The sequence below is a fragment of the Cyanistes caeruleus genome, chromosome 2 (genome assembly GCF_971803275.1).
Source record: "Cyanistes caeruleus chromosome 2, bCyaCae1.hap1.1, whole genome shotgun sequence".
NCBI classification, from domain to species: Eukaryota; Metazoa; Chordata; class Aves; order Passeriformes; family Paridae; genus Cyanistes; species Cyanistes caeruleus.
In genome coordinates, this window is record NC_141702.1 from 47,377,503 (window position 1) to 47,405,386 (window position 27,884).

A 27,884-nucleotide genomic window follows, 5' to 3' on the forward strand; every position below is an offset into this window, starting at 1 on the left:
TAAATAACTTTTTAGGTAGATTCTGATGGTGGGAAAGGTTCTTGGACTGTACAAGGCACGCAACTGCAGTTTTAAATATCCACATTAAAATGTGAGTTCATACAAAGCCATTATTCCAGCATCTCTTCATCTGTTTATTCAGCCTGTTCAAATCTCACTTGTATACACATACATGTATTTGAACCTCAGGTAGGAACCTCTGGAAAGTGTGGAGTCAATGAAAACAGCACAGTTCAACTTGCCTGTTGCCAACTGTCTATTTCAACTCACTAGGTCTGCCTAATTTATATACTTTTTCCTTTGTAGTTCAATGATAGACAAAAGACAACCACGTGTGCAATTTTTTTTTTTTTTTTAATAAAGATAAAATTACAAAAAAGGTAAAATCAGCTCAGGAAAGGCAAATTACTTTAATAGATCAGTTTAGACATTTAACATAATAACTCACATCCATTTTTAAATACTATTACATAAAGCATGGTGAAGAAAGGAATTTCTGCCTCATAATTAGAAAACTCACAATACAACTTGCCAAAAAACAGAACAAAGCCGTTTGAAAATAAATACAGTCCATGCCAAATAGTACAAAATGAAATCAGCAGTCTCTCTCCATACGAAAACTTTTCTCCTTTTAGGTATTCTCAGACTAGTATTATGTTCTGCAACTGATGAGAGGCTATCTTTTGTTCAAGGGTTGCTGAGCTGTTCTGATTTTGCTCTGTACAAAAGCAAAAAAAAGGTGTTAAGTTGCTTAATTTTTTTATTAACTGATTTAGAAATGCAATTCTGAATTACTAGTCATGATTCTAAAATATTCAGTATTATGAGGAACTGAAAGTGATCTACACAGAACTGAAAAATATTATACAGTACTGACTTAACAAACACACTCCAAAAAATTGCATTATTAATTAATTAGTGTTTACCCTTTGGCGTCTGTCTTTTCACCACTGCTGTCCTTGGCTTTATCCTCCTCCTTAACATCTGAAAAATGACAAGATTTTAAATATACCAAAAGATGCAAGAAAGCCTTAAAATACTTTAGAAGTAAAGAGCATGACCAAAAGTTTATATTTTTGTATATAATTCTAGCCAGAGGAAGCTGGATTTTAAAAGAAGTCACTAGTTACATATTAAAGTACACTGTTAAATGCATCCATCCAAAGGAGAGGTCTGGGCACAATGCCAAGTGATTCAGAATGTCTCAAGGCAAGGTCCCTCTTGACTGGCCATAATGATGACATGCAGTAATGAGACCTGGAGTTCTCCCCTGAGCTCAAGATGTATCCAGTTCTTAGAAAAATCAAGAGTCCTTGGAATTACACTGTCCCCAGAACCCTATCTGGTTTCTATTTCAGAGAAAACTAGTTGGCTTACCCCAGAAAAGCAAACAGGAACAAATGTTTTGCCCAACGTATATTTTTTCATCTCTATTTTCATTAAGTCATACAAATCCCTGGCTCTAAGACTTCAAGCTTGTGGGGAAGAAACAATAACCCTTGCCTCAAAATATTGTACTAGTCTGAATAGCTGTATCTTGAAACTGATTAATTTAAAAGAGATGATTTTAAAATGATCATCTCAACAGTTAATTAACTGTTAACAGATAAAATACCTGTCTCCTGCCAGACCGACATTTGCAGTTCTAAAACACAGGATGAAATCACAATGCAGTCCTACCTGCTTTTTTGTCCTCAGTCTCTTTTTTGTCTTCTTCTATTCTGGCTTTCTTTGCTCCTTTCTTATGATCTGCAACATTTCGTCGTCCACCTTCCCCTTCATCTTCAGAATCTGAAAATTCTTCATCACAGGCTATGCGCTTATCAGAGGCTCGAACTAGGGTTCAGATTTATGATATTAATTAATCAAAAAGTCCAACTACAACAGGCCCAATAAAAAAGAACTATCAAATTAAGAATGAGTAGTAATATCCTACAATCATTTAATGCTGATAAACTTAATTACAGTCAAAATCACTTATTTTTTTAAGATATTTTGGGACTTGCACAATAGCTTCCAAAAAATAGCTTTGCAGAAACAACCATGTATCAAATAAAACTTCAAATACTGAAAACTAAATCACAGGAGGAAAAAAAAAATATTTCAACAGTTCAGAAAATGTACAGTGCACTAATAAGACATTACAGAATTATTCTAATCACCATCAAATAAGACTAAAGGTAGCAGGAAACTCTTGCCTATAGCTCAAGAACAACTCAAAGCTCATGGACAGGTTGTGGTAATAAAGTCAAGGATAGTGTCGCAAATATGGAAAATCTCTGTCTCACAACAAAGCAAATAAAAGGCATTTTTTTCCCCTTAAACACTGTAGCTCACATTACCTCAAAGGGAAACATAGCTTCTGTTCTTTGTCAGACATAAAAAAGTAAAGTACTGTTTCTTTAGTTAAAATTCACTGAGTCTTCTGAAGTATCTATTATAGATTAGAAACAGCCAGGCTGTTCCATAGATGCGAAAACACAGGGCTTTTCCAGCACTTCATTAGATCCTTTAAGAGGTTCAAATAGCATGGATGCCACCTTAAAAACATTGAAAGGGGCAGGCCAGAGGCAAAATCTTTTATTCAGGAAACAAAAGTGCCAGTCTTCCAATACTGCACACTACTACAACTTAGGTTCTGAGAAATTAAATCCAAAACAACTGGATATGTTCTATCATGAAAAGATATTTCTTACTAGAAATGCGTTTGTCTGGATCTTCTCCATCCTCATCTCCACTGTCTTCATGAACAGCATCTTCAGGAATGGCCTGCATCTGTACACCAGGTGCGTGAGGTAACATGCGCAAGTTCTCAAATAAGCGTTGCCTGCAAGTAACGGACAAGAAAATTTTTACTACACAGAAGTAGCATTTCCTTGGATTTCTATGAAATTCTGAACTCTGCATTCAAAGTTTATCTGGCTTTGCTTTAGAGTCAGTTTCATTTTTCAATTAAAAAATTAGCATGCCAAGTTCAGGAAGTTTTCCATCCTTATGAGATTATTAGTATCCACAGTGTACTTGAAAATCATTTTCTTTGCACTTTACAAATACTTATTTCAATCAACTTTAATTGTTAATTCCCCACAGGGTCAGCACAAGTACTGATGTCAGTACTACTCTGTTTATAATAAGCTAGAGAAGTTGGATAGTACACTATTCTCTAGCTTCTTAGAAAGAAAGTCAGACACTTAAAAGCATGAAGAGTTCCCAACTGTGATCAGCAATGACAAAATCAATTCATCTGGATATGTTTCCTTATTGGCTGCTTCAAGAAGAACAGAGACAAGTCCTGTCCTGTCTAAGCAATCTGATGTGATAGATGATATACTCTAAAGCACCATATCCAGGAAAAGGATACAGGGCTTTCTTTTGGGACTCAAAACTATCCTTCCAAAGTGCAAGTAGAAAGGAAGGCTTGCAGAGCATCAAATATCAGCATTTGCAACAATTATCTTAGCATCCTTCTGCACAATTTGAAGGGCTACAGAGCAACTGGTGCTTTTTTTGGAATCTTTAGAGTTTAAATCACATGACCTGGAGCAAAGTAGTTTTGCCATGCATGGGAGCTCCCTAAAGCCAGGTGTCTGTGAAAGCACACAATGAAACTGAGGGAGGAATCTCCAAAATGATGTGTCATTGATCTTGTGGGAGCTAATACAAGCATGTGAGATTGCATGTTTTCTATTGACAGAGAGCAATCTCTGCATGGGGTTGCAGCAGTAAGTTTTGCAGCTTATAAACTTTGTAACACATACAGCAAGCAGCCTGGCAGATCATCAGCTGGAGAACTATATTACTGCTGAGAATTTTTGTACAATTAGATTAACAAAAAGTAAGTGGGCTTTTTCTCCCATCACACATTATAAGCACCTTTCACTTGACTGTGATTGATATAGTTGTGCTATGAACTCCCATCACAGTTTATATACCAATCACTTAAAAATTAGTATTTTAACAGCTTTGGTGAACTTTGCAATTGGACAGTTTTAAAAGTTATAGCAGTATTGGTAAACTTATACATGCAATTTCACACCTTTATTCAGCTATTTTTAGTAACCAAAATAATTTGTACCATTAGCAGCCTGTTAGAACTCAGGGCAGGGGTGGTAATTTATTCTTTTAAACCCAGAACAAGGACAAACCAAGAGTACTTCAGGCTAACCAATTGCCTCCTTCCAGTTCAGCACAGAAATGATTGTACCTATGCATTACTTCACCCCTGAAGTAAAATACTTGTTTCCAATGAAAATGTCAAGATGTGAGGAGGAATAAACTAAGTATCAAAAGTGGCACAGCCTAAAACCACACAACCACCATAGCTGGTCAATGATCTCTGCTCAAACGTTGTGGATTTGTCAAATCACAGCCACTCAATTGCCTGCACACATATCACTGTCTTTCCAGAGTTTTGGATGTTCGAACTCACATATGACTTTTCATTTTTGCAGCCAACAACTACGAAGAATAATAATCTCAGTCCATGTTTAGACATGGAGTTGAGAATTAAAAATCCTAGTCATCATGGCACACCAGCTTCTCTCCTGGCAGGATAAACTTTCTACAAAATTAGAATGGGAATCCAAGTAAAACAGTTATCTTTTCAGATGCTGGAAAAAGGAAAAAATCCAAGCTGGGTCATAAAACTTCGTTTTTATGGTTCATAAGATTTCATAAGCAGGCATTCTGTTGGAGGAAGAGACTTCCAAAAAACCCCTGACAGAAATGAAGAACATCAAATCTATTCTAGTACTTATTTTTAGAGAACAGAGAAAGGCATACAGTTTTCAAAATTGCCTCACAGTTAAAGCTCTGGAGAAACATGATCCACATGACCTATTTGATAGATAAGGTAATCACTACTTACTTGATCTTCTCCATATATTCTGGTGTATTCTGATTAGTCATATTTGAAGGACTAATGTGAAGCTTGAAGTCTGGTCCAAAATACTCAAAGTAGTCATTGTATGGCAACTCTATAAACCAAACACCATGACAACTTTGTTACCCAAAAAATATTTTAAACATTTTAAATACAACAGTAGATTTGACGGTATTTTACCGAGAGAACCATCAAACTCTAAGCATTCTAACAAGCAATACTTATCTGGATTCCTCAGTGATTTTCCTCTAAATTATTCAATAAATGAACTTAAATTCACTGACAAAATACAAAGAGAAAGATCTACTGAAATTACACACTGCAGAACTCAATAACAAATTTGAACAATTTGTACTTCTGCAGGAAAGAGAATATCAACTGTCAGTTTCTTGTAGGAGTTTTCAAAGTTAGTCCAGTTTGAAAGGTTTAAGTGAGCCATTCAAAATATTCCTTCAGGACAAGTTTTAATATTTTTTACTAGGCTGAAGATCACAGCTAGTTCAAGATCCTTGCTCAGTGCTGGACATTAGTTCAGTCTGCCTGTTGTTTCCCTCCTTACCCCTCTTTTTGCGTTTTCACAGGAAATGGTCCTCTGACTTGAACACTGAACCACCAAAATGAAGTTGATAAAGAACACGTAGCCAGGACAACAGCTATTTTACATTGTTGTATTTTGCAGATTTTATATTAAATACGACTGTATCTTTCTAAAAAGACAAATATTAAAAAAAAAAAATCCATAGAACATTTAAGAAATAAGACACTTAAATCCATTTTTAACTGTGCCCTTTGTTCTTCATTCATGATTATTTCAGGATGAGTGACCTTTGTTAGGTGGATAGAAAGCAGACAGGAAGATTAAGTTGCTACTAAGTTGTATTGCAGCATTTAGAAATGCACTGTAATTTCTCAGAACAGGTTAAAGATGACAGGGACCCAAAAAGTAGAGAGGAATGTTAAAAAAATCCAAAAAATTAAATATATATATATATATACACACACACATGTATATATATAATCCATTGAAAGGGGGATGCTAGTAGATAAAAAAATTCCCAAGATAAGGAACTGCTACTGTGTCTTCAAAAGCTTTGGCTGACAAAAAATATATTTTGACATAAAAATGGGAAATACATATCTTCAAAGGCTCATTCCAAATAGTCTTTTCTCACTTACAGCAGCATTCTGCTGAAGTCAGATGGAAACACTGAATCCACAAAGAGATACATGAATAGCAAAAGCTTATCAGCAAAAGCTGCAGTTCAACATGTAAACTCTGCCAGTGTCTCGTTTGCAACAAATCAATTCAAACAGCAATTTTATATAAATGGCATACCAAAAGCCTGTCCAGGAGCACATTTGGCCAGAAGTAAAAGGAGTCCAGGATCTTTAGGGATCTTCCTCAGAGAAATTACTTCAGTATTCAACTATTCTAAAGCAGTCTACTATTGTTTTCTGCGGTTTTAAACTTTAAGATAGCTTGTATACCCAAAATTGGTTGAAATGGAAGAGTGGAAGTCAATATACTTTCACAGCTACTTTTGTCAGATAAAATGAAGAAACAGTATTTTTGCTATGTAAAGTGGATACATGTCTGTGTTGTACAACTTACAGGTTGACACCAGTACAATCAGAATGCAGTATATATTCTTCCATAATGGTGATATCCATTTTTTACATGTTGAATTTTCAACATTTTCAATTGAAGTTTCAAAAAGTAATTCAGTCATTTAAAGCTTTTGCTAAGGTATAAAAAAAAAAAAAAAAAGCCCTAAAAACTTAGGTTTATTTAGTGCATAAGATACTGAAAAATTATTGGCTAAATCCTACCAATAATTTTCTACCTAGTTTATTCTGAGCTCATGCATTACAGCTAGCTATACAAATATCTGCTATTTACCTAAAATCTCCTATGATTATTTTTTAACAAAATATTAATTTGAATATTAATACTTACCATTAGGAATTTCACAATCTAAGGCAACAGCAGTTTCATATGTCCAGCACCGAGCCACATTACGAATTGTGTAGCCTCCTCCTCCTAACATCAGCAATGGCAAGTTAAAAGTCTTTACAACTTCCACACATTTAGCATGACCTGTAAAACAAAAAAGAGAGTTGACAATATATGCAAAATACCTATTAAGCAGAAAAGTGTATAGCAAACTATTTAATCAGACCTATGCAGTCACATTCAACAAGAACTGAATTGATTCAAACAGAACTGTCTCCCCCTAGAGCTAAGCACAATGTCTCAAGAAGTCAAGACCTACAGATTAGAAATGTACAAAACACAATGAACACCATCCACCCCAGTCTTCAGAGACTTCGCATGATGGTCTATGGCTGTTGTTCTGAATTGATCTTACAATAAGTGTTTTGCCTTTTCATAACTGACATCATACACAGTGACAAATTTAGGGACAATTTTTCAGCCAAATGCAATGGGGGAAGAACGGAAAACAAAATCAGTACTCGGTCCTTTCTACTTCTAAATTTGAACCTGTATTAGAGGTTGCTAATTCTTGCTTACAGAGTGAACTGGTGCCAAGACAGTACACACTCCAGGGAGATACAGCATACTGAAAGGCATCTGTAGGAGGCAGCAGCTCTCTTGGTTTCCAAGATATGTAAGATGGAAAAAAATCTGAGCTGTATGGGCAACTGAAGTAGCTTTGCCACCTGGTGCAAATCAAGAAAAGAACCCTGAAACACTGCAGACCCAACAGATACTATACTGCATTTTTTTGCCTACAAAACTCTAATTGTCGCATTAAAAAATAACCCACAAAACCAAGAAAACCCATGATTTAAACAGGCTGGACTGAAGCCTTAGGAAAAGTCTGCTATACATTTAATGTAATTTAAATAAAAAATAATAAAATAAAAACAGTAATAGTTATGCTACTTGATAAATTAACATCCCAATTTAGAGAATCACAATTGCAGGTAGCGACTTAAGTAATACTAAAATAAATTAATTCTATGATAATTAATTAAAATGTTTGTTAACATATGGCTCAGTATAACAAACACCACTATAAATTTAGCAATGCAGTGAGTATTCTCATTTCAGTAATACCCATTTTACACTCAACAAGGTGCTTGATGTTTAGCATCTGTAGTCCTACTAAGCTGACTACTAACTAGGCTTATTTGCCCATTAGAGTAGGTGCTGCAGACACCTGTTGTCCTGTCATTTCAGGACAGCTTTAAAGCTACAGAAAGCCTATGCATAGAAGAAAGGGAATCACTTGAGTGGCTAGGAAGCACATGGAAAACCAATCTTAACTTTTTTAGATGGACAGAAAGAAAGAGGCAACTTCTGGGTTTCTTTTGGCCATCCCTGTATAGCAAAGAGGTGATTGATTAATCATAGTAATGAACAAAATCTTTGTGACTCCAGTCCTCATCATGCAAGTGTCTTGAAAACCAGTATGAAGGACAGAGGTTTCTAATAAGTAAAAAACTACAGACAACAAACAGATACTTTTCTGTTTACCTTTAACAGTAAGATTAAAGCATCCCAGTCTGTCCCCAGACAGCGAATCTGCTCCACACTGCAATACCACAGCACTGGGCTGGTACATCTCCATTACTTTAGATATAATCTGTAATCAATATAAAACAGTGAGTCATTAATCGACATAATGAAAATGCAAGTGTAGTAGTTTTCAGAGAGCTTAAAAACAAAAAACAAAGCACTCACTGGTTTGAATATCTGTCCATATGATTCATCATCTATACCATCCCTCATTGGAAAGTTGACAGCATAGTATTTGCCTTTTCCAGCACCAATGTCCTACAAGCCAAGGTGACAAATGTTTTAATACAAACACAAAAGCACATAGAATGGTATAATGAAAAAGAAAAAAAATCTACACAAGTTTGCTGAGCTATTCTGTACCATTATAAATATCTGTGAGGGATAAGAGGCAGATTTTACTTGACTCCTGTTCTCCCATAAAATAATTTTAGAGTGTAGGAGTTAGACATCAAGATTAAAATAGCAATCAGTACATTCAATTTTTTAATTCAAAGATTTAAGACAAAAGGACAAACCAGAACCAATCAATTTAGTCTGGCAATAATAGCTAAGCAAACAAACATATGAAAACCAAGAAGAGCAAGGTGATATGCATGTTTTCAGTGTTTCAGAGAAGATTTAGACTTGAAGAGGTTTTTAAAACCACATTATTGCCCTAAACATAGGATGAGGAAGTAGCAAAAGGGAGAAAAGTCCAGCAGGGGCCACTTATAGGTGCTCTTGAAGAAACTGAAACTTCTTAAATGAACAACAACAACAAAAAAAGAACAAACTTGCAAATTATTCTCAGTTCCATGTAGTTGTCTGTCTTACCAGCTCTCCTTGACAACCTATCTATTAAGAGAAAAGGTTTGTTGCCAAAAAAAATAAGGTGAATACGCCCTGAATCCAACCATTCCTATTTTGAAGATCACCTTAAAAGCTAAAAATCTCTGCTTGACACACATTCCTATTTCTTCCATTTATTTCATCACCAACACAGATAGAAAGCAATGCAGAGCAGTTAAGTGGAGCAGACAGTGAGAATTAGCCTGTTCAGTCTGGCTGTAAACTATTACCAAACAGCAGCTCTGCAGAAATATCACAGAAAAAACACAAGTCATGTGTAGCATAACCCAGCAATACAAATACTGAACTTCTCAATGCTACCTATTCAAAGTCATTGACTTTTCCCTATTCCTGAACAAAGCCTCCTTAGCAGGGAACGCACACTAGGGGTGTGAGGGGAATGGACGGAGATGAGGAGGGGGTAAGTGGCCCAGTGAAGCACAGACACAATGTTAACAGTTGACTTTTTTTGCCCACAACACATTACTAACATTATTCATATTCATATATATTCATATTATTGCAAGATGAGTGATACTGAAGACCCCTGCTGAACTCAACTCTGGCTGATTTGAAGTACAAGTTATCCAGAATTTCCCAGAGTGAATCATCTAGACTTTCACATGCTGAATTTTCTGAGGTGATCAGAAAATCATGGAATGGTCAGTACTGGAAAAAGGAATCTCTGGAGATCATCCAGTCCAACACCCTGATAAAGCAGATTGCACAGGATCACATTCAGATGGGCACTCAGTATATGAAGAGGAGACTTGACAACCTTGCTGGACTACTCGAGTGCTCTTGTCACCCTCAAAGTAGTTTTTCCTCACATTCAGATGGAACTTCTTGTGTTTCAGTTTGTGTCCATTGCCCCTTCAGATTCATCAGATCCCATTCCTTTGACACCCACCCCTGAGATATTTGTAAGTATTAATGGGGTCCATTCTCAATGTATTTTCTTCAGAATAAACCGGGCCAACTTCTTTAACCTTTCCTCTTAAGAGAGATGCTCTAGTTCCCTCATCATATCCACGGGACTCACTCCAGGAGCTCCATGTCTCTCTTGTATGGAGAAGCCCAGAACTGGACACAGCACACCAGATTTGGCTTTACCAGGGCTGAGCAGAGGGGCATGATCACTTCCCTAAACCTGCTGGCAACAATGCTATTCCTAATGCACCCCAATACTATTGGCCTTCTTGGCCACAAAGACACAGATGGCTCATGGTTGTCTACCAGGAGCCCTATGTCCTTCTCACAAAGCTCCTTTCTATCAGGTCAACACCTAATCTATATTGCTTCATGAGGTCATGTCTCTCCTTGTCTTGCTTTACAGATAAAAAAAATAAAAAATAAAAATTAAATTGATTATATCCTAAAACACAGTAAAGTCAAATGTTCACACAATTTCCACTTAAACAGAGTAATTGTTTGAGCTGCTCAATGGACCTTTGCTGTAACTGATGCTTGCATTAGTTTAAAAACCTAAAGAAACAATATAGCATTCTGGTAGTCTCCTATTCTCCAGCAGAACACACTGCCTCACAGAACCCGGGCCACTATGGAGAACTATGGTCTCAAATGATCTACTTTTGTGTATAAATGGCAAAATTTGTGCTATCATCTAAGATATGCAGAAGGTCAAATAACTTACTGAGTACACTGGAAGTTTAGATTGAATAATACATTTGGTAGAAAATGGCAGAAGGCTGCTGAACTAGAAAAACCTCAGATTCATCCACACTGATGGAGCTGCAACCACAGTATCATCATTTGACACGTGATTTGTTCCTGCATCAAATAAATGTAACCTGATCAGTAAACTAGATCAACTAACTAAAGAATTACAGAAACAAGTTGTAATACAGCCCATCAGAAAAACCAAAGAGATCTGTCTGGTAAAGTTGACAAAAATAACCAGGAATGGCAGATCAAGTTAGGTAGAAGGAAGCAACACAATAGGCCTCCAGAAGGAACACTGACTTTTCAGAGAATTAGTTCTGCCTTCAGTTCAATTAGCTTTGCAATCTCTGGAGATAGGAGAAGTCCCTAAGGGGATGCAATAATTGCAATAAAACCTGCTACAGCCTGCAGGCAGACAATGCTCATTCCAAAATTCTAACTAGCAGCTCAGAAAAAAAGTTGCCATGCCTGAGATACTGTTTTTCACTGACACTGCTAAAAAAATAAATCCCAAAACACATAAAATGTTCTTCTATTTATTTCAACTATGCTATCTTTTAATTCTTTGTTCTGGGTGTGGTGAAGAGTCCACAAACTTCTCTGTCAACGGGAAGTGCTGCTTCTAAAAAGCCAAGATATCTAACCCTTAAAAAAAAAAAAAAATAATTCTAGCCAAACTCAGCAGCAACAGCTTGTCATGATAAACAAACTGGTCTGAGCTCAATGTTTGAAGCACCACTACCACCTTGTGGCCAGTCAAGTTAAACAACACAGCTAAAAGTGTTAAACAACACAGCTAAAAGTAATCTAATTTCTTCCTAAATCAACTTAGAACACAGATTAACAGAATCTAACAACCACAATAATATTCAGCTCCAACAACCACACTGAACTGAATGCTTTGCATCCCACTACTCAACTTTCATTTACTCCTGTGCCTTCTGGGTATCATCAACAGGCTGGGAAACACATTTTCAGGAGTATTAGCTGAAACACAAATATTTGTATCTCATTAATCAGTTTAAATATATTGGGAAAACGGTGATTTCTTTCCTAGCACAGCATTTTTGTATGCCAAGATGTTAGAAGTGTTTACAATTTTTTAAGAAATTTCTAACTGTATGCACAAACTGATGTGCAAAATTGTTAGCACCAGAGGAATCCCAGAAGTATCTCTGATAAGAGAGGTTTAATTTATGAGTTTGAAGCTAGGACTATATTAATCCTAATACTTGTAATACTCTTTCAAGCTGTGAAGTGGAACAAGTTCCTCTCCTAACAACAAGAGTCTGGCACGAACAACGACTAACTTAAAATTCATATGAAGGGCCAGGAAAATGAGTTTTCATTCTCATCTTTCTCGAGATTCTACAACAGCTTTGATGATAATTCTTCAAGGGCAAATGATCCCTTCCTCAGGCTAGCTATAATGCTCAGTACATAATTCCAAACGAGGCATGCTAAAGTTCTTAGTGAGCATCATGAGAACTCAAAACACACTTCATGACATAAGGAATATTCCAAAAATGAGTCAACCGTATCACTAGGCAGATAGAACATAGTAAATTCAAACTAAGCTTTGTGACTGTTAATCATAAATATACCATACTGTCTTCTTAGAGACATCTCCAAAATATGTATGAATTAAACTAATTATATTTGAAAAAAGATTTCAGGTTATTTATCCAGAAGTGAAGTGATGCAAGCCATGGCAGTGAAGGTGTTAATTTCATTAGTAATAAAAGTTTATTTTAGAGTAGTAGAAGAATATTTTAAGTAGTAGAAGAATATTTTATTTCCCTACTATCCTGTATTATTTTTCCTAAAATTCCTCAGCTAATCTATCACTCTAAACTAATATTTTTTTTAAAAACTTACTGTTGTATATGGTTATTGGACATAGTTATTGTAGCCAAGTGCAAAAATGTGTCTACAAGGAAGAGGGAATTTATCACCTAATAAAATTTGATGTTCAACCTTACCCTAAGGTCCCCTGTGCCTGGAAAATATTCACCATACTTATGGAATGATACTGTCATGACACGATCTGTGGTATAAAATGCTTCTTCAACACCGTCACCATGATGGATATCGATATCAATATACAACACTCTTTGGTGATATCTAGAAAGAACATGTAAGAAATCATCATTATCTGTTATATCATAATATACTGACAGCAAACAAGAAAAACACTAACAAAAAAACCCCAACCAGACACTAAAATCCAAGATTATGATCACTGTGATGATTTTGGTTGATGTGACAATGTTGTTTTAGAATTCTCAGTACAGCTTGAATAACATTAAGTTTGTCTTCATCAAAATAAGGAATTTATTTAGAATTTAGCCCAAACTGTCTCTGTAGAAGCTATACCTCAGGCTTCTGCTGACATCACTTTGTTGTTCACATCTGCTGAATCCAGCCCTTTCACTAACCCCAAGGCCTTACTTTCTGCTTTCTCAATAATTACCAACAGTCTGTATTCCATAAGCTCACAAAAAATACTTATTTTCCATTGACTTTTCTTCTTCACCTCTCCAGCTTGTAAAGGCACATTCTTACTTTCAAGTGTATTGTACTTTATATTTGCATAAATTTATTAGACTTCATTACTATTTTCTTAATTTCTGCAAATTTTAGGACAGTTTGAGATGGCTAAAGAAATCAGTGATTTGAAGCCTTAGAGCACTAGAAACAGTAAGTATCCCTTAAATTTTTTGTTTTCCAGTAATGAGCAAAGTCTGTCATCAGAAGATATGTTTTCATCATGCATTGCACAGTACTGAGAATGTGAGCACCCATAATTTCAGGGACAGCTTCCCATGGTTACACAATCCATAATTATTAACATGATTACTTCCTTCACATACACATTAAGCTAAGAAATTCAAGACTGGACCACAGATAATCCTATCTCATAGACAGTAGAGACAGCTCTTGAATATATGCTGCATATTAAAATGAATGTCTTAATGTGTTAATATTAACTATTCTTAGTGTCTTTAGAAACATTTTCCATCTCTGGATTTCCAGATAACCACTACTTCCATCATTCCTCACCAGCAAAATCAGCTGTCCCACTCACAAGAGTCAAATATCTAAAATATTTTTTCTAATAAATGGGATTTATGTATTATTAGTAGGGATACAGTCCTCTGAAGCAGTAAAAGCAACACTCAGAACTTGAAAATTTAGTGAAGCATTACTGTTTGAAGTCAAGGATATGATCACTTTTCATTACTCATTTCTTATTTTGCAGTCACAGCAGCATAGCTGTTATTTCTTTATTTACTAAAACCAGCCATATTCACATACTAATCCAAGGAAGCTCAGTGCATGATCTTCCCTGAATATTCCTGTTTGATTCAGTAACAAATCAAATGACAGGAAACAAGAAGACATACTGTGAAACCAAATGGGTGTAAGATTGAGTACAATGACTGCCCTAAGGGGTCAGTGCAGTGATGCATCTAGCCCACTATGCCGTCCCCACGTGTAGCAAAGGGAGACTTTACAGAACTATTTACAGAAAGCAAGTAAGCTTGTCCACTTTCTGAACTGCTACTCTAGTCCTTCCCCACCATCTGCAATTACAACATATGGTGTTTTACAGGGTCCATTGTTGCTTGGATTTATCTCCTGGTTAGTTATCTTTTCAGTTTATCTGTATTCTGTTTTGAATATCTTGCTGAAGCCAAACCAGGCAGAGCTTGGAGCTTTCTTAACTGAAATTCTTTAAGTTCAACATGGTCTATGAAAATGCATATAATAACTACAATCCATATCTTCAAACATTTAAATAGCTGAATTTAACACTTTCTATAATTTTAACTTGTGCACATCATAAACTTACTTCAGTAACTCAAGGATGGCAAGCACAATATCATTGACATAACAGAAACCAGATGCCTCCGATTTCTTGGCATGGTGAAGTCCCCCAGCCCAATTGACAGCCATGTCTGTTTGTTGTCTGTTCAATTTTACTGCCCCAGCTGTAAAAAGACACAAAGAATGAAAGCGAATGGAGTTAGAAATTTTGAATTGCCTTTAAATTTGCTACATTAAATCATATTTTATTTTTAAAATAAGTTGATTTGGAACAGATTTTTTATCAATACTGAGTGAGATACTTGACACACCTCATATTTTACAGTCTGTAACTGATATGATTATTTTTTAAATATATAAAAATCCCCTTATATTTACTTCATTTTCAAATGCACAGTCAAAATTTTAAGCTGCTGACATCAACTTAGTAAATAGTTGGCAAACAACCTATACTTACCAACAGAGCCTCCAGTTGACAGCTGACAAAACTCAAACAGGCCATCGAATACAGGACAATCTTCTCCAACATTAACTGTAGAAGAAATGCAGTATTTTTTAAAAATATCATTCCAACAGCATCAATATACACATAGATAACACAGATGCACAGTTCATTCACCATTTTAATTACTTATCCCCCATCTCATTTGTCAGGCTAATTTAAACACTGAAAACAATGCAGAGTCCTAATAGTATAACTCTAAACTAATAATTTTTTCTTTTTTAATTCTTTTTAATTTCTATTGGAAGATTTGACACCTCGTTTGAAGAAGTTTGATCAAACTTAGAAATTTTAGATTTTTGAAGAAATGAGGATTAATATAGATCATGTAAATTTGCTGACAATAAGGCATCATAAAGTGGTTACAATACTACCTTTAAAATTGATATAACAGCTGTCAAACTGCATTCCTTACAGTAATTTAAGCTTATTCTTATAATTAAAGGAATAAATTAATAATAGAAAGGGTGAACAGTGAATGATGTACCATTATTACTATCTACCTCCAAGAGGAATGAGCAAGACTTAAACACATTTTCACACATTGATTTTTACTTCTATATTATTTTAAAAGCCATTTTTTTAAGCAACATTCCAAGCCTCTTTCACAAACAGCTCACAATCTGCGCATTAAGCCTTGGTATTAGCAGTAGTATTTCACATCTAGAATACACCCTGTGAAAGGAGAGGCAAAAATCCTTACATATGCTTAAAGAACATTTTTGTCAAGATGACTGCTTTTCACAGAAAAAAGGCAGTAAAAAAAAAAAAAAAGTAGCAAGCACATGCTACTCTTGTTACAGTGTTTCTCTAACCTCTGTACTGGTGAATACTGAGCTTCAAACAATGCTAACCATAAAAGCATGTACACATAGACTTAGCCTGATGTTGGCACTTACATCTCTGCATTTGCTTGCTGTACTCAGACATATTGTCAGGCCTTATTGATCGGAGAAATTTGATGTATTCATCACTATGGTACTTGGTCATTTCCTCGGCAGTTGCTTTGTGGGGTCGCTGATAACAAGAACAGTTAAAGAAATAAATCAGAGTGCTCTGCAAAATCACCTGACAGTGTGCTAAAACAGACAGCCTGAAAGAAAGTCCACCAACTTTGAAGGGAAAATAGTGAAAGGAAAATGATAGTAGTGATGTTTTACATAAAGCAAGGGCTACTCTGCTGTGATATATAACTGCTTAACTTCTAAGTAGAAGAGTTCTGAATACACTATTTAAGTATTCTCTATTTTCACTTCCACCTCTATTTGTGTGACGGTACTTGAAGCCCTTTAAAAATAACTTAAAATGCTTCAGTGGACAGCATATTGCCTATACTTACATAAATTTCCATTTTTCTGTATAAGCCATAGTTTAGCAGCAAGTTGTGAGTCATTCGGATCCTGTGAGGTTTCATTGGATGTCCTTGTCCATAGTAATAGTTTCCAATATCACCTGCAAATAATACACAAAAGAATAGCTATTCATATTACAAAACAAGTTTCATTGCCACTTAATTATACTCAGAAGATAAGTAAACTGGTATGATTCCAGCAAACAAACAAACCCTACAATGGGAATACTGTCTACTTCAAAAAGAACACAAGCGAAACGAACTGTTGTATGTCAGAAACAGAGGGGGAAGAAAAAAAAAAAGAAGCCAAATCTAGCACTTTGACTACAAGCAGACAGTAGTGGAAGAGCAAAGATAAGACATGGTTTCAAATCAAGAGTAAAGTTCTGGCCCAACAGTGGGCCAGAACCAAACAATAAAATGGGAAACAGAACTGTGTTCTGAAATGTGAAGTAGAAGAGGAGACACGACTGATGACATTGCCACATAGTATCACAACAGAGGCTATAGTAAAACCTACTATTTTGCATAAACTGATTTTATGATACCATCCTCAGCCTATCCTTAACTACTAACCCTGTTACATCCAGAAGTTAGGTCCAGATCCACTGTGGCAACCACACTGCACAAACATTCCCCAGACACCTGCTGCTGGAGATCCACAGTTTAACAAGAACCATATAATCCAGATTAGCCTCTGTTACATTGGAGACCAACTAGGCACACAATTAAGATAACAAAATTGACACTCATTTCCAAGTAAGGAATAGCTGCTATCATGGGCTAGTAGTTTTCTTCTGAGCTCAGGTATTGTTAGAACAAACCTGCTTTGAGCACTGATATTCTCAACACATGAATCACTTTAAACAGAATTGTGTCTGGAAACATAAACAGGCCTAGAAGTTATGTCCAGTCGTCAATGGCTTTCAGCTGGAGATTTCTAAAACACCTCTTCACAACAGCACCTCTTTTCTTTTTGACCCAGTTTCCCAACAGGATTACTGAACTTTACCTTCTTGAACTTTTTACTTTTCTTTCACATCCTTCAACATGCTCTGCCTTGTCCACTGGGAACAAAAGAAACACTATTTTCACAATGTCATACTATTTTGTAAATTTTATCAGTCAGAGGTAAAATGCAGCACCACTACAAAACAGCTTTAGTTTCACCTCTTCAACATGAGCTTCATGGAGGAAGGGTAAATCAGCTTGCAGTAGCATCACCAACCACTAAGAAAAACAAGTATTACAGTAAGATTGAAAGTTTCAAAGCATTCTAAAATCCTTCAAGCTTTCAGTTTTCAAAGAGACAAGGAGAGTAAGGACACTTAAGAAAACTGATACAATCTAATGTAACAGAAGAAGATGTTAAGAAAAACTACCCTTTGATACCTAGCTCTTAGCCACCATAACAACAGAAATACCAAATTTTAACGTTAAGAAATTTGAAGAGTTTGGACCTTCTAACTTGGATACTTAAAGTGGAAGAATAGCGCTTTTTGTCAGTTACTTAGTGAAAGCCTACAGGTTTGGTCACATGCAGGTCAAGAGCAGAAGTATTAAGAGTATAAATAAACTCCTACCTTCCAGCAAAAACATTTTCAGGCACTTTTCAAAAGAATACCCTGTATATTTGATGTTTAGGAGAAATCTATCACAGCTCTTTGAAACTAATGCCTAGAAGATGAAAATCAACCATTTACTACCTCTATTTTATGTTTTGAAGTTACTGTTAAGTCACAGATACTAAAAAACATCTTCAAGCTAGTAGGAGCTTTAAATTTTGAGATTTTTAAGAAAATAATGATTATAAAAAATGTAATATTATTGAGGAAACTTCCTTACCAAATGCATTTGTGGCTTAAAAAATGGGGGTTTTTAAGAGGTCATTTCAATTCTAAGCACTTCAGCTTCTATAGTCATTGTTGACATTTTATTCAGAATGCTTATGGATGGGGAAGCACATAATTAAGAATCATTTTATATCTTATGTGTGATGTAAGATCTATTATTTTTCCCATATGAAATAGAGAAAAAATTAAATTAATAAATTTCCTAAATATGCTTGCAACACATTCTTCAATATACCACAACTAATCAACTAAGCAAATTTTAACTTAGGCATATTTTATATACCATACACTGCAACATACAGTTATATAAATAAATAAAGCACACTTTTTAGCTTTTATTTTTTTTTTACCAGAAAAAAGAATTTTAAAAGAATTGGCACATTGGTAGATTTAAAGGGACTTTATTTGTCAACTAGAAGATCTGTAGGTGAGTATCTGGCAGAAGAATATTGATCCTTCTTTATTAGAGGCCAGTAGTAGTAACTAACAATAAATATCAATATAATACACTTTAGCACCAGGCAATACAATACTATTTATACTTTTCAGATCTTAGTATCACAACAAAAAAAAGCATGAGGCATTAACCTCATAAAAAAAATTCTTGAAGCATATGGACAAAAAAGCCTGGCAAGTTTCAAGAGATTTGTGATGCCTATGTAGGCAGGTGAAGAAAGAGGAAAGATCCTTTTTCTTCATTAGCACTTTGATTTTCAATCAACATCATGAAGGGGACCCATCACAGAGACATCATACTGTGATAAACGTAAAGTTGTCAAGTCTCTCCTCCTTTACCTAGTGAAGAGGCTGGTGTACCTCCTGGTACAAACGCTTCATGCACTGATCCTGAAATGTATCTATCTCTTTTTCATAGGTCACAGCCTTACTAAAGCACTTTGGGAAGAAAAGCAAGGTGTACCAAGAGCAAGTGTGTGTGAGGATGGGACACCTCACTCACTGATGGTGCTAAAAAACTCTGCACAAACCTCTGCCAGACTAACTCTGACTAAAACGCACATATATATGAGGAATGGGTACAGTGAGGCCAAACTCACAAGATTATTATTGCAGATAGTATGAGTGCTTAGCTTTATGCTTACTAATACAAAGGTAAATTCTTACTAATATATAATATAGCAGTAAAAATCATACAGAAGAGTTATGAGTACAGTATATCACTTACCAGTGTGGGAACACATGGAAAGCACAAAAAGAAAGAATGTAACTGAATGAGGAAGAGGAGGGAAAAAATGCAAAGTAGTATGTGTAAAAAGTTTGCAAATCTAGTAATCTTTCACAGCAAGGCTTCAAAAACTGAAATTCACTGTTTTATACCAGTAAAAATGCCAGCTAAATGGCTCCCATTGAGAAGTAGCAATGTATAATCTCTGAAAAGCTGAGTCCTTAATTAAAAAGAGACAAACCAAGTATCCATTTGACACTATAAGAATTCACTGCCCCACACTGTCCACTGTGTGATAAAGATGTGATACAGAAGACCTACCTGACAAATGTTACATACACGGTAATGTTCTGGGCTCAAATACATATATATATAAATTTTCTTCTAAATTCATGCAAGTTACATGCCAAAATGATGAGAACTATCAAATAAAAATAAACCCATGATTCCTTTGATAAGCATGAGTTTTAGACACCCACTTCTCTATCTGAGACTTTAGCAAGGCCTACAGAAAATATTCTGACACACAGAAAAATACAAGAGGCTACATGCCCTAAAGGAATTTTAATTCTGTCCAAAACCACACAACTAACAAAAGCTATATCTCCAAAAATTTATTAGTTTCTCCAGTTACTATGACATATAGAAAAATAAAACCATTAAATTTACTCACTACAAAGCAGTCTTAAGCAACTGAGCAGAGACAGACATGACATCTACACTTGATTTTTAATACTTTGTAACTTGTATGTTACATTACTTTATAACTTTTAATAGACAAACTGATAACTGGTATCTGTTTAACAGATAAACTGCTATGCTTATTTTAGGTATAGATAGATGAAATTATGAGGTATTTCAGAAGTGCACTATTCAAAGAAACCTAGTTGCTACAATGGAAACCACATAGAAAAAAACGTATCTTAAGAGCAGCAGTTACATTGAATTCACTTCAGCAATACCAAGGGGTGAACTCATGTAAAGCTGAATGTAAAAGAAAAGATCATCAGTGCCTGAGATGAGTCCAATAAACAGCTACTCAAACAGGCCTAAAATTACTGCACTGGTTTCTGAAGGATTGGGCATTTTGTTCTGGTTTTAAAATTAAGCAGATAGCAGAAGAGTAGCAAAGATCTGACTTTTGAGCCCTGAGCAGAGGCTGGACACCATCGCCATGTTTGGAAGGCACTGCACAAAGTACTGATGAATTTCCAGAAAACACTTCAGATTAAGTTCATTTTATCTGCAGATGTAAGCTTTAACTAGACATACTACTCAAACAATGCCTAGCTGTATTAACACACTGCCCTACTAAAACAGGTTTAGTCTCGCCTTTATGGGTGGAACCAACCACACTGATGCAGATCTCTCAAATTTTTCATGAAGGTAGAGCCTTTTGAACACCCACACTACATTATGCACAAGAACCAACCTAAACGATACTACTAGTGCACTGGCATGGAATAAACACACAAACTCACTGTAACCACACTGGTTGCTGCACGATTCTCTAGAACTGTGCTTGTCTGCGCAGGAGCATAGAGCTGGAAAGACCATCTGGGGCCTGTTCTCACTGCTGTGAGCAACTGTACAACACCTTGGAAGAGCTAAACTACCTCAGCCAGATTGTTGCAAAGCCATGACAACAACCTGAAGATATATGGTAAGAGAATAAAACAAAAACTATGATAGCCTTCGACATCCAGCATGGTTCTAAGCAGTGTGAGAAGCACAGTTTGCTAAGCTAAGGCCACACATGTATCAAGGCTAGAAGCATTTATAAAAAAATATTTTAAGTAAGACCATCAAAGTAATTTAATTCATATTCTAGTTATTTTTCCCCACGGTATATTGGTTTAAATTTAAGCAAAATTCCTGACCTGAGCATGATCACAAGCAGTGAAGATTCTGCAAACTCGATGTGATTGACTTTCTGTTACAAGCAAACTCAAGGTAATGAAATCAAGCTTTTTCTACTCAAAGTTTGTTGGTTCCAAGTACAGTAGTGAAGGCTATTAAAATTATTGATTTAAAAAAACCAAAAAACAACAAACCAAACCTTAAGAGCAATACATTCTGAGAAAGTGACTTTCTAATTTAAAATAACAGCCTTAAATGACAATCACACCAAGTTTCACAAAAAACATGGGGAGGTTTATTGCATGAGAAGTTTATTGCATATCAGAAGGTAAGTGTATATGTTTCTAGAACTTTTCAAGACTTTTTAGCCTGTAACTTTCAAGAAACAGAGTGAGAGTATGTGTGGAGAGCTAATTATGACCCAAAAAAGAGGTGATTTACTTTAGACATGACATTCCTTTAAGAGATATACCACTACCTCAGTATTTTTTTGTTTGGGGTTATCTAAGGCTTCAAACACTTCCTTCACTGAGACTCAATGGTTTTGCTGGTACAACAGTATTCAGAATATTCATAATTGCCAGATGAACCACACAGTAGCATCAGGATATTTATTTCAGGTATTAACTCTAAAATTTCTAATAACTGTATTTCCAAAAGAAACGTAAAATAACTGTTGGATTTGGCAATACAAATAAATGAGACATCAAAAATATTCCAAAACTGCTTCTGTCACATATAAAACATTTATTTTAAGGCACAACAGATACTATTTTCTCTACATTATTAACTACATTTATCCTAGTCTACATACGAGCTACAACTGCTGTAAGTCGCCATTATCCTGCCACCTCCAAACTTGTTCCTCTTCCAGTTTCTCCCCTCTCTTCACAAGTATAGCTTTTTTGGCTGTTAAAGAAATCTAATGCTACTATCAAGTACCAAAATCCAGTAATCACAGAAAAACAATATATCAACATCTAGTAAACTGCAGCTACCTGACTTTATCAAAGGGAAAAACAGCAAAACAAAAAAACCAAACTGATTTAAAAAAAAAAAAAGGCAAATATTTTCAGAGAAAGCTTCTAAACTATCACTGCTGCCTTTCTTTCAACAAGGCAAAAAGTGATTCCTCTTCCCTAGGAAAAGTAAGATCCTAGCCTCACCAAAAGTATCCCTAACAGGGGCCTCCTTTCCCCTTTAGGCTGAACAAAGAACCAGTGCTAGCAACAAAGAGAAGGGGGCGGCAACCATCACTCTGTCTCTTTTAGTGTGGTTAAAAAGAAAAGCCAAGACAGGCCCCACAAGATCTGCCATTTCCAAAGAATGGCAGGTTTGTTACAACAACACACCGTTTGATATCTTGAGTGGGCTCAGCCACTCCACTTCCAAATTGGTGAAAACACCAAAGCACTACGGCTGAACATCCTCAACCTCTGTTTCCTGGCTACTACCAAAACCAACCTCAGATGCAACTGTACAAGATTGTTACAGTAGGAGGCAATTTAATAAAATCTCTTAATCTGTCCATCGAGCTCACCTCCCAGTACAAAAAGGGCTAAATAAGCTCAAGAAGAAAACTAAAAGTTCTTGCTGGGAAAACCAGAGGAAACTGCAAACAAGTTGCTGAAAATATCTCAAATCCAAGTACTTTTTCTCCATGACTGACAACGCAGATCTCAAGCCCCTGTGTCCCCACTACACAAGTGTGCAAACTCAGAGGGCCTACATGCAACTCAAATTTCACTATTATTAAACACCTACGCACACAACTTTCCGCGTTTTGCAGGAAGGGAGGCTCGTGGGAGCCAGATCTCTGCTCTGATCCGTGCTCGGTTTGGGGAACGGGAGAGGAGGAGTCCCCCCGTCCCACCGTAGCCCAGACCTCGGTACGAAAGCCCGAGGTAGGGAAAGGCCTCAGCTCAACAATCACCAGGTGCCGGAGCTACACATGGCCTGGACTTTCTTTGCAGGGGAGGAGCCAAACACGGCAGCGACTCCAACGCCTCCCCGCTCAGCGGATGGAGGGGAGTGTCTCAACTTTTCTTCTTTTTTTTTTTTTTTTTCCCCTCTTTTTTTTTTTTTTTTTTTTTTTTTTTTTTGGTGGGGGTGGTGGTGGTGGGTTCGGGTGGTGAGTATTTAGGGGAGAAACAATAGACACAGTACGTACCACCGGGCCCGGCAGACCAGGCAGCTCCTCGACCCGCACCTCGCCCGACTCCACCACCCCCCGCCCCCCGGCCCCGCCGCCCCAAGCCCGCCGGCCCGCGGGGCTCAGCGGAGCCGACGGCGGGAGGGGGGCGCGGCGCCGCAGGTGGAGGCAGCGGGGACCCCCGCCCGCCATAGGGCCGGGCCGGGGGGGCTCGTCCCGTGGGGCAGGGGCGGCCGTGCCGGCGGGGGCCGGGGACACAGCCCGCCGCGGGCGGCCATTAGAGGGGCGCCCCCCCGCTCTTGCACGCGCGCTCCCGCGCCGGCCCTGCTCACCGTCGTAATAGTAGCAGACTTTCTTCTTGCCGCCGCCCTGACTGTACGCCATAGGGCTGCTGCGCCGGGGCCGTGGGCAGGGAGCGGGAGGCCAAGGAGAGCGCGGAGCCGGCTCGGAGGTTGGGAAGGAGGGGGCGGGAGAGCGGGAACTCGCGACGCCGGGACCGCCAGCAGCGGGAGCGGGCCGGACCCTCGGCAGCGGGAGGGGCAGCTAACGGGACGCGCCCACTTCGCCGCCGACGGAGGGAGGAGAGGGAAAGAAGGAAAAGGAGAGGACGCCCGCGAGCGGACATGGGCTCCCGCTTGCTTCTCCGTGCTATCTTTCCTCGGTTACACACACAAGCCACGGAAACAGCCAGCAGGGATTCTCCATAAGCGAGTTCTTGGAGAAGGCTCTTTTCTGTTCCACCCCCATGGCGCGCACTGGTAGGATCCGCCGCGGGCATCTGGGCTGTATCCCCGCCCCTCAGTGGAGCCGTTTAGCGCATGCGCGGAGTGGCTGCCCCGTCTCCCACAGCGGCTGCGGCGGGAGTGGGAATGAGGATCCCCGCGCTCGGGGCCGCAGCGGGGCCGGGCCCTGCTCGGCGCCAGGACCGCGGCGAAGCCCCTCAGCCGCCCCCAGCACCGGCTGGGGCCGCGCGGTGCCTCGTCCCTAACCGCGCTGGGGCCCGAAGGTCTTTCCTCTACGGGGCGGCTGCGGATGCTCGGCCGGCTGGGGCGTCGCGTCTTGTCCCCTCCCCAAGTGAAAGAGTCTACTCTTTTCCACAACAAAACCGCTTTCTGTGTTGTTTTGAGTACTCCTGTCTGTTACTACTCTGCCCTAGTGGCAAGTGTTGCACCTCAGTATCCGTGTTCTAGAGGAAGTTCAAAGTATGCTTCACAGTAACACATAGCAGTTCTCCCCTAAGAAACAAGGCATGCTCGGCAAGAAGGATTTAACATCTGAATAATTTCTCTTCGAGATCTATTAGCCGTTTTCTCTCCTTGCCTTAGCCCAGGTACAAACTTAATAAGGAGAAACATGATTGCATTCATACTTAGCCAGCTTCCTTGTATTTGCATTTATACAGAGGTTCACACTTGTGAGGCCTGATAAGCTGAGTGTGGGGGTACTCATCAGTTACACTAAAGGTTACTGTTTCTTCAGCTGACACCAAAGGACTATATTTATAGGCTATATTTATAGGCTTCCACTCACCCAAGTCTTGACCAAGCTTTGTTGATTTGCTGGAGTCTCTAAAAGTACCTAAAACCCTCGGTTATTGCCACATGTACTTCTCTATTTGATAACAAGGCATTTGTATAACCTATGTCACACAACAAAACCAATACATGCCTGAACACAGGTTTGATCTTTGTTCCCAGGATTAGGTTGCTTTCACTCCTAGAGGCACCTCACAGGCATCTGGGTCCTTGTAGCTGATAAAAATGTAATTTTATAGAGACAGACAACTGTAAAATAAGTTTGTTAAGCACATGTATGCACAAGATACCCTAAAGATAACTAGGGCATCCTGGATTCCCCCCTTCACCTTTTAACAGAAGGATACTGTATTATGATGTAGTCAGGTGGTATAACATTTTTAAACAGCTTTTTTTCATATTCCATTTGGAAATTTGTCTCTTATAAATAACATGCAGAATTGATTTCTACACATTATAATACAGCTGATGTTTTTTTCTTGGTGCAAAGTGCAGCAAAATATCTGCATAACACTATAAGAGGCATGATGTAATCCACTTACCAATAACTTCCTTTTTATCTCAGCCTGCCTAGTACTGTCACAACTTGAACAGACTTAGATTGGACTCTAGAAGCTCCAGACACTATTTTGTATTAGCTAATCACTGTATTATATGCTTCTCTCACCGCTGGAATTCAATGTGCTTATGAAGTTACTCAACATTTTGTAGTTGCTTGATAAATATCTCTATCAAAAAAGAGTACAACAACACATCAGCTGGCTCAATATCAGGAATAGGTTTTTTTGCACCATATAGGGTGCAAATAAAAGCAGAGATATATTGTAGAAGTTCTTATCAGGGACTTCATGTGAAGAAAAGTTGTTCATAATTTCAGTTAGTTTCAGATGGGTACTCAACCTCATATAGGAATAGCTTATTTTTGTTTAAATGGGCCAAATCAAGAGAAGCTATGTTGTTTTCAGGGCAAAAATGACTATTCATGTTCTTCTAACATCTGAATTCAGGCAAGTGCAGCTCTTTTTTATAGAAGCTACTTGAATACTAACTCAGATCTGAATTAGTCAAGTGTCAATAAGCATACAAAGTTATCTTTACTCAAAGGGATAAGAATTCATACACTGAATTCACAGTAACTCAGTATGACAGTAAGGACACTATTACATTTAAAGGTCAGTAAAGCTTAAATATCAAGTTTCATGGGTTGTGTATACAAGGATGATTTCCTAGACCAGTCCTGCTTCTAGAAACGCGGTTCTGCAGATATCATCAAAGCTGCTTGTTAAGGGAACAGCACAGCAACCACGCTGCACAAAAGCTAATGATATGGAAGAAACTCTGGAGCATCACTTCCCAGGGTAAACAAGCATGAACACCGGCTGTTGATGCACAGGCCCATTGGAAAACAGAATAGACTATATAACAAAGTATCACTGGGACAGGCTGCCACTCCTTTTACTATGTTGCAACATGCAGACACTTTATCATGTAATGATGATATTTTTTCATACCTTCCTTGTGCTTGTTTCTGTTACTGGGTAAATGCTAACTTTATTTCACCCTTTCCCTACATCATTATATTAACATTAGCTTGTTCTTTCACGCAGAATTTACGTTTTGCCTTAGACAGTGGTGTTTTTGTTTGTTTTGGTGTTTTTATTTTGGGAAAGGGACATTAAAAGAAACCAAAAAAACAGCAATAAAGATTTAAGGATCTCGTAAACAGAAGAGTAACTTCCATCTTCAACATATACAGCCAGCATTACAATAGAAGGTATTACTCTCTTACATGTTTATCCTAAATCACATCTACCGTGAAATCTCGCTAAAAGACTATGCAAATAATGAACAAGAAGTTCTCTATAGGTAAAAGTTTATCCCTTTATTTTTCCTATCAAAGAGAAATCTATAATTCTCAAATCCAGAAGATACTCCCTTTCACTCTCCCCACCCCCACTCCCCCAAAGATATTTTTAAAACAGAGCTTAAATGGAGGATCTAGAGCACCTATTTTTTTCTCTTAAATGCTGCTATAGAAAAGTGACATTATCTTGCACACCACAGAAATGACAAACAATTCACTTTCCTTCTGTCTCCTTGAATAATCTAAAAGGAGAGAGATACAGCTAGAAAGCTTGCCATCACCTAACTCATTGTTTATCCGAACTGTTCAAGCCCATACACATATACAGGCATAGCTGCCTCAATTCTCTTTAACAGAACTCAATAACCAATGAAATTAACAGAAAAAAAATTAAAAATAAAATTGCCCCAAAACAGAAAAATGAAATTCATAAACAAGAAGCCTTTAAGAAGCAACATAACTTCTCTTTAAAAAGCAAAGAAAATTTTTCACTTAAGAATTGATAAAACTGCAAGAGCAAAGGCCAGAAGGGGTCTTTAAAACTACTTTGTTCCAGACCATACACTCAAAAAGAAAAAACAAAACCAGAGCTAACTTAACTTAGAGAAACATACAAAAATACATTCATGAATTCAATTCCTCATATAAGAGTTATCTCTTATATCATTAAGCAAAACACAACCCACCTACCTCCCTTGCCTCTAACCATACTCCTTTCTCCTCCCATCCTCTTTTCATCTGTGAAAGTGAGCATTTTCAAGTGATACCTATTAGCAGCATTCACAGCTGTAAGGTTGTAATCACACATATAAA

At 37.5% G+C, this 27,884-nt stretch overlaps 1 protein-coding gene across 3 annotated transcripts; it reads right to left on the reverse strand.

The window, feature by feature from the left end:
* Positions 1-335: 335 nt before the first annotated feature.
* HDAC2 (histone deacetylase 2) lies at positions 336-27,828 on the reverse strand. 3 transcript variants are annotated; one of them, XM_086876853.1, is made up of 15 exons: positions 17,795-17,854; positions 17,637-17,691; positions 16,613-16,725; positions 16,173-16,290; positions 15,229-15,303; positions 14,797-14,935; positions 12,923-13,064; positions 8,592-8,684; positions 8,385-8,493; positions 6,840-6,980; positions 4,868-4,976; positions 2,697-2,827; positions 1,681-1,836; positions 927-984; positions 336-718 (listed from the first exon to the last, which is right to left on the reverse strand). In XM_086876853.1, the coding sequence occupies exons 3-15, from the start codon at positions 16,685-16,687 to the stop codon at positions 688-690; spliced, it is 1,377 nt and encodes a 458-aa protein (XP_086732979.1). In that variant the 5' UTR covers positions 16,688-16,725; positions 17,637-17,691; positions 17,795-17,854; the 3' UTR covers positions 336-687. The 3 variants fall into 3 exon arrangements, with proteins under 3 accessions (XP_086732979.1, XP_023779735.2, XP_086732978.1); XM_023923967.2 differs by lacking the exons at positions 17,637-17,691; positions 17,795-17,854 and adding an exon at positions 27,762-27,828; XM_086876852.1 differs by lacking the exons at positions 17,637-17,691; positions 17,795-17,854 and adding an exon at positions 24,005-24,624.
* Positions 27,829-27,884: the final 56 nt, after the last annotated feature.

What these genes read in the sequence shown, in the direction of transcription:
- HDAC2 (XM_023923967.2), bottom strand. Translation starts at nt 27,825, where the DNA reads ATGCTCACTTTCACAGATGAAAAGAGGATGGGAGGAGAAAGGAGTATG. An exon ending in CAGCAAGCAAATGCAGAGAT is followed by an intron (nt 15,304 to 16,172) that starts GTAAGTGCCAAC and finishes TTTCTTCTACAG; the next exon opens with TTAATGTTGGAGAAGATTGT. An exon ending in TCCAGACAAACGCATTTCTA is followed by an intron (nt 1,837 to 2,696) that starts GTAAGAAATATC and finishes TCTGAACCCTAG; the next exon opens with TTCGAGCCTCTGATAAGCGC.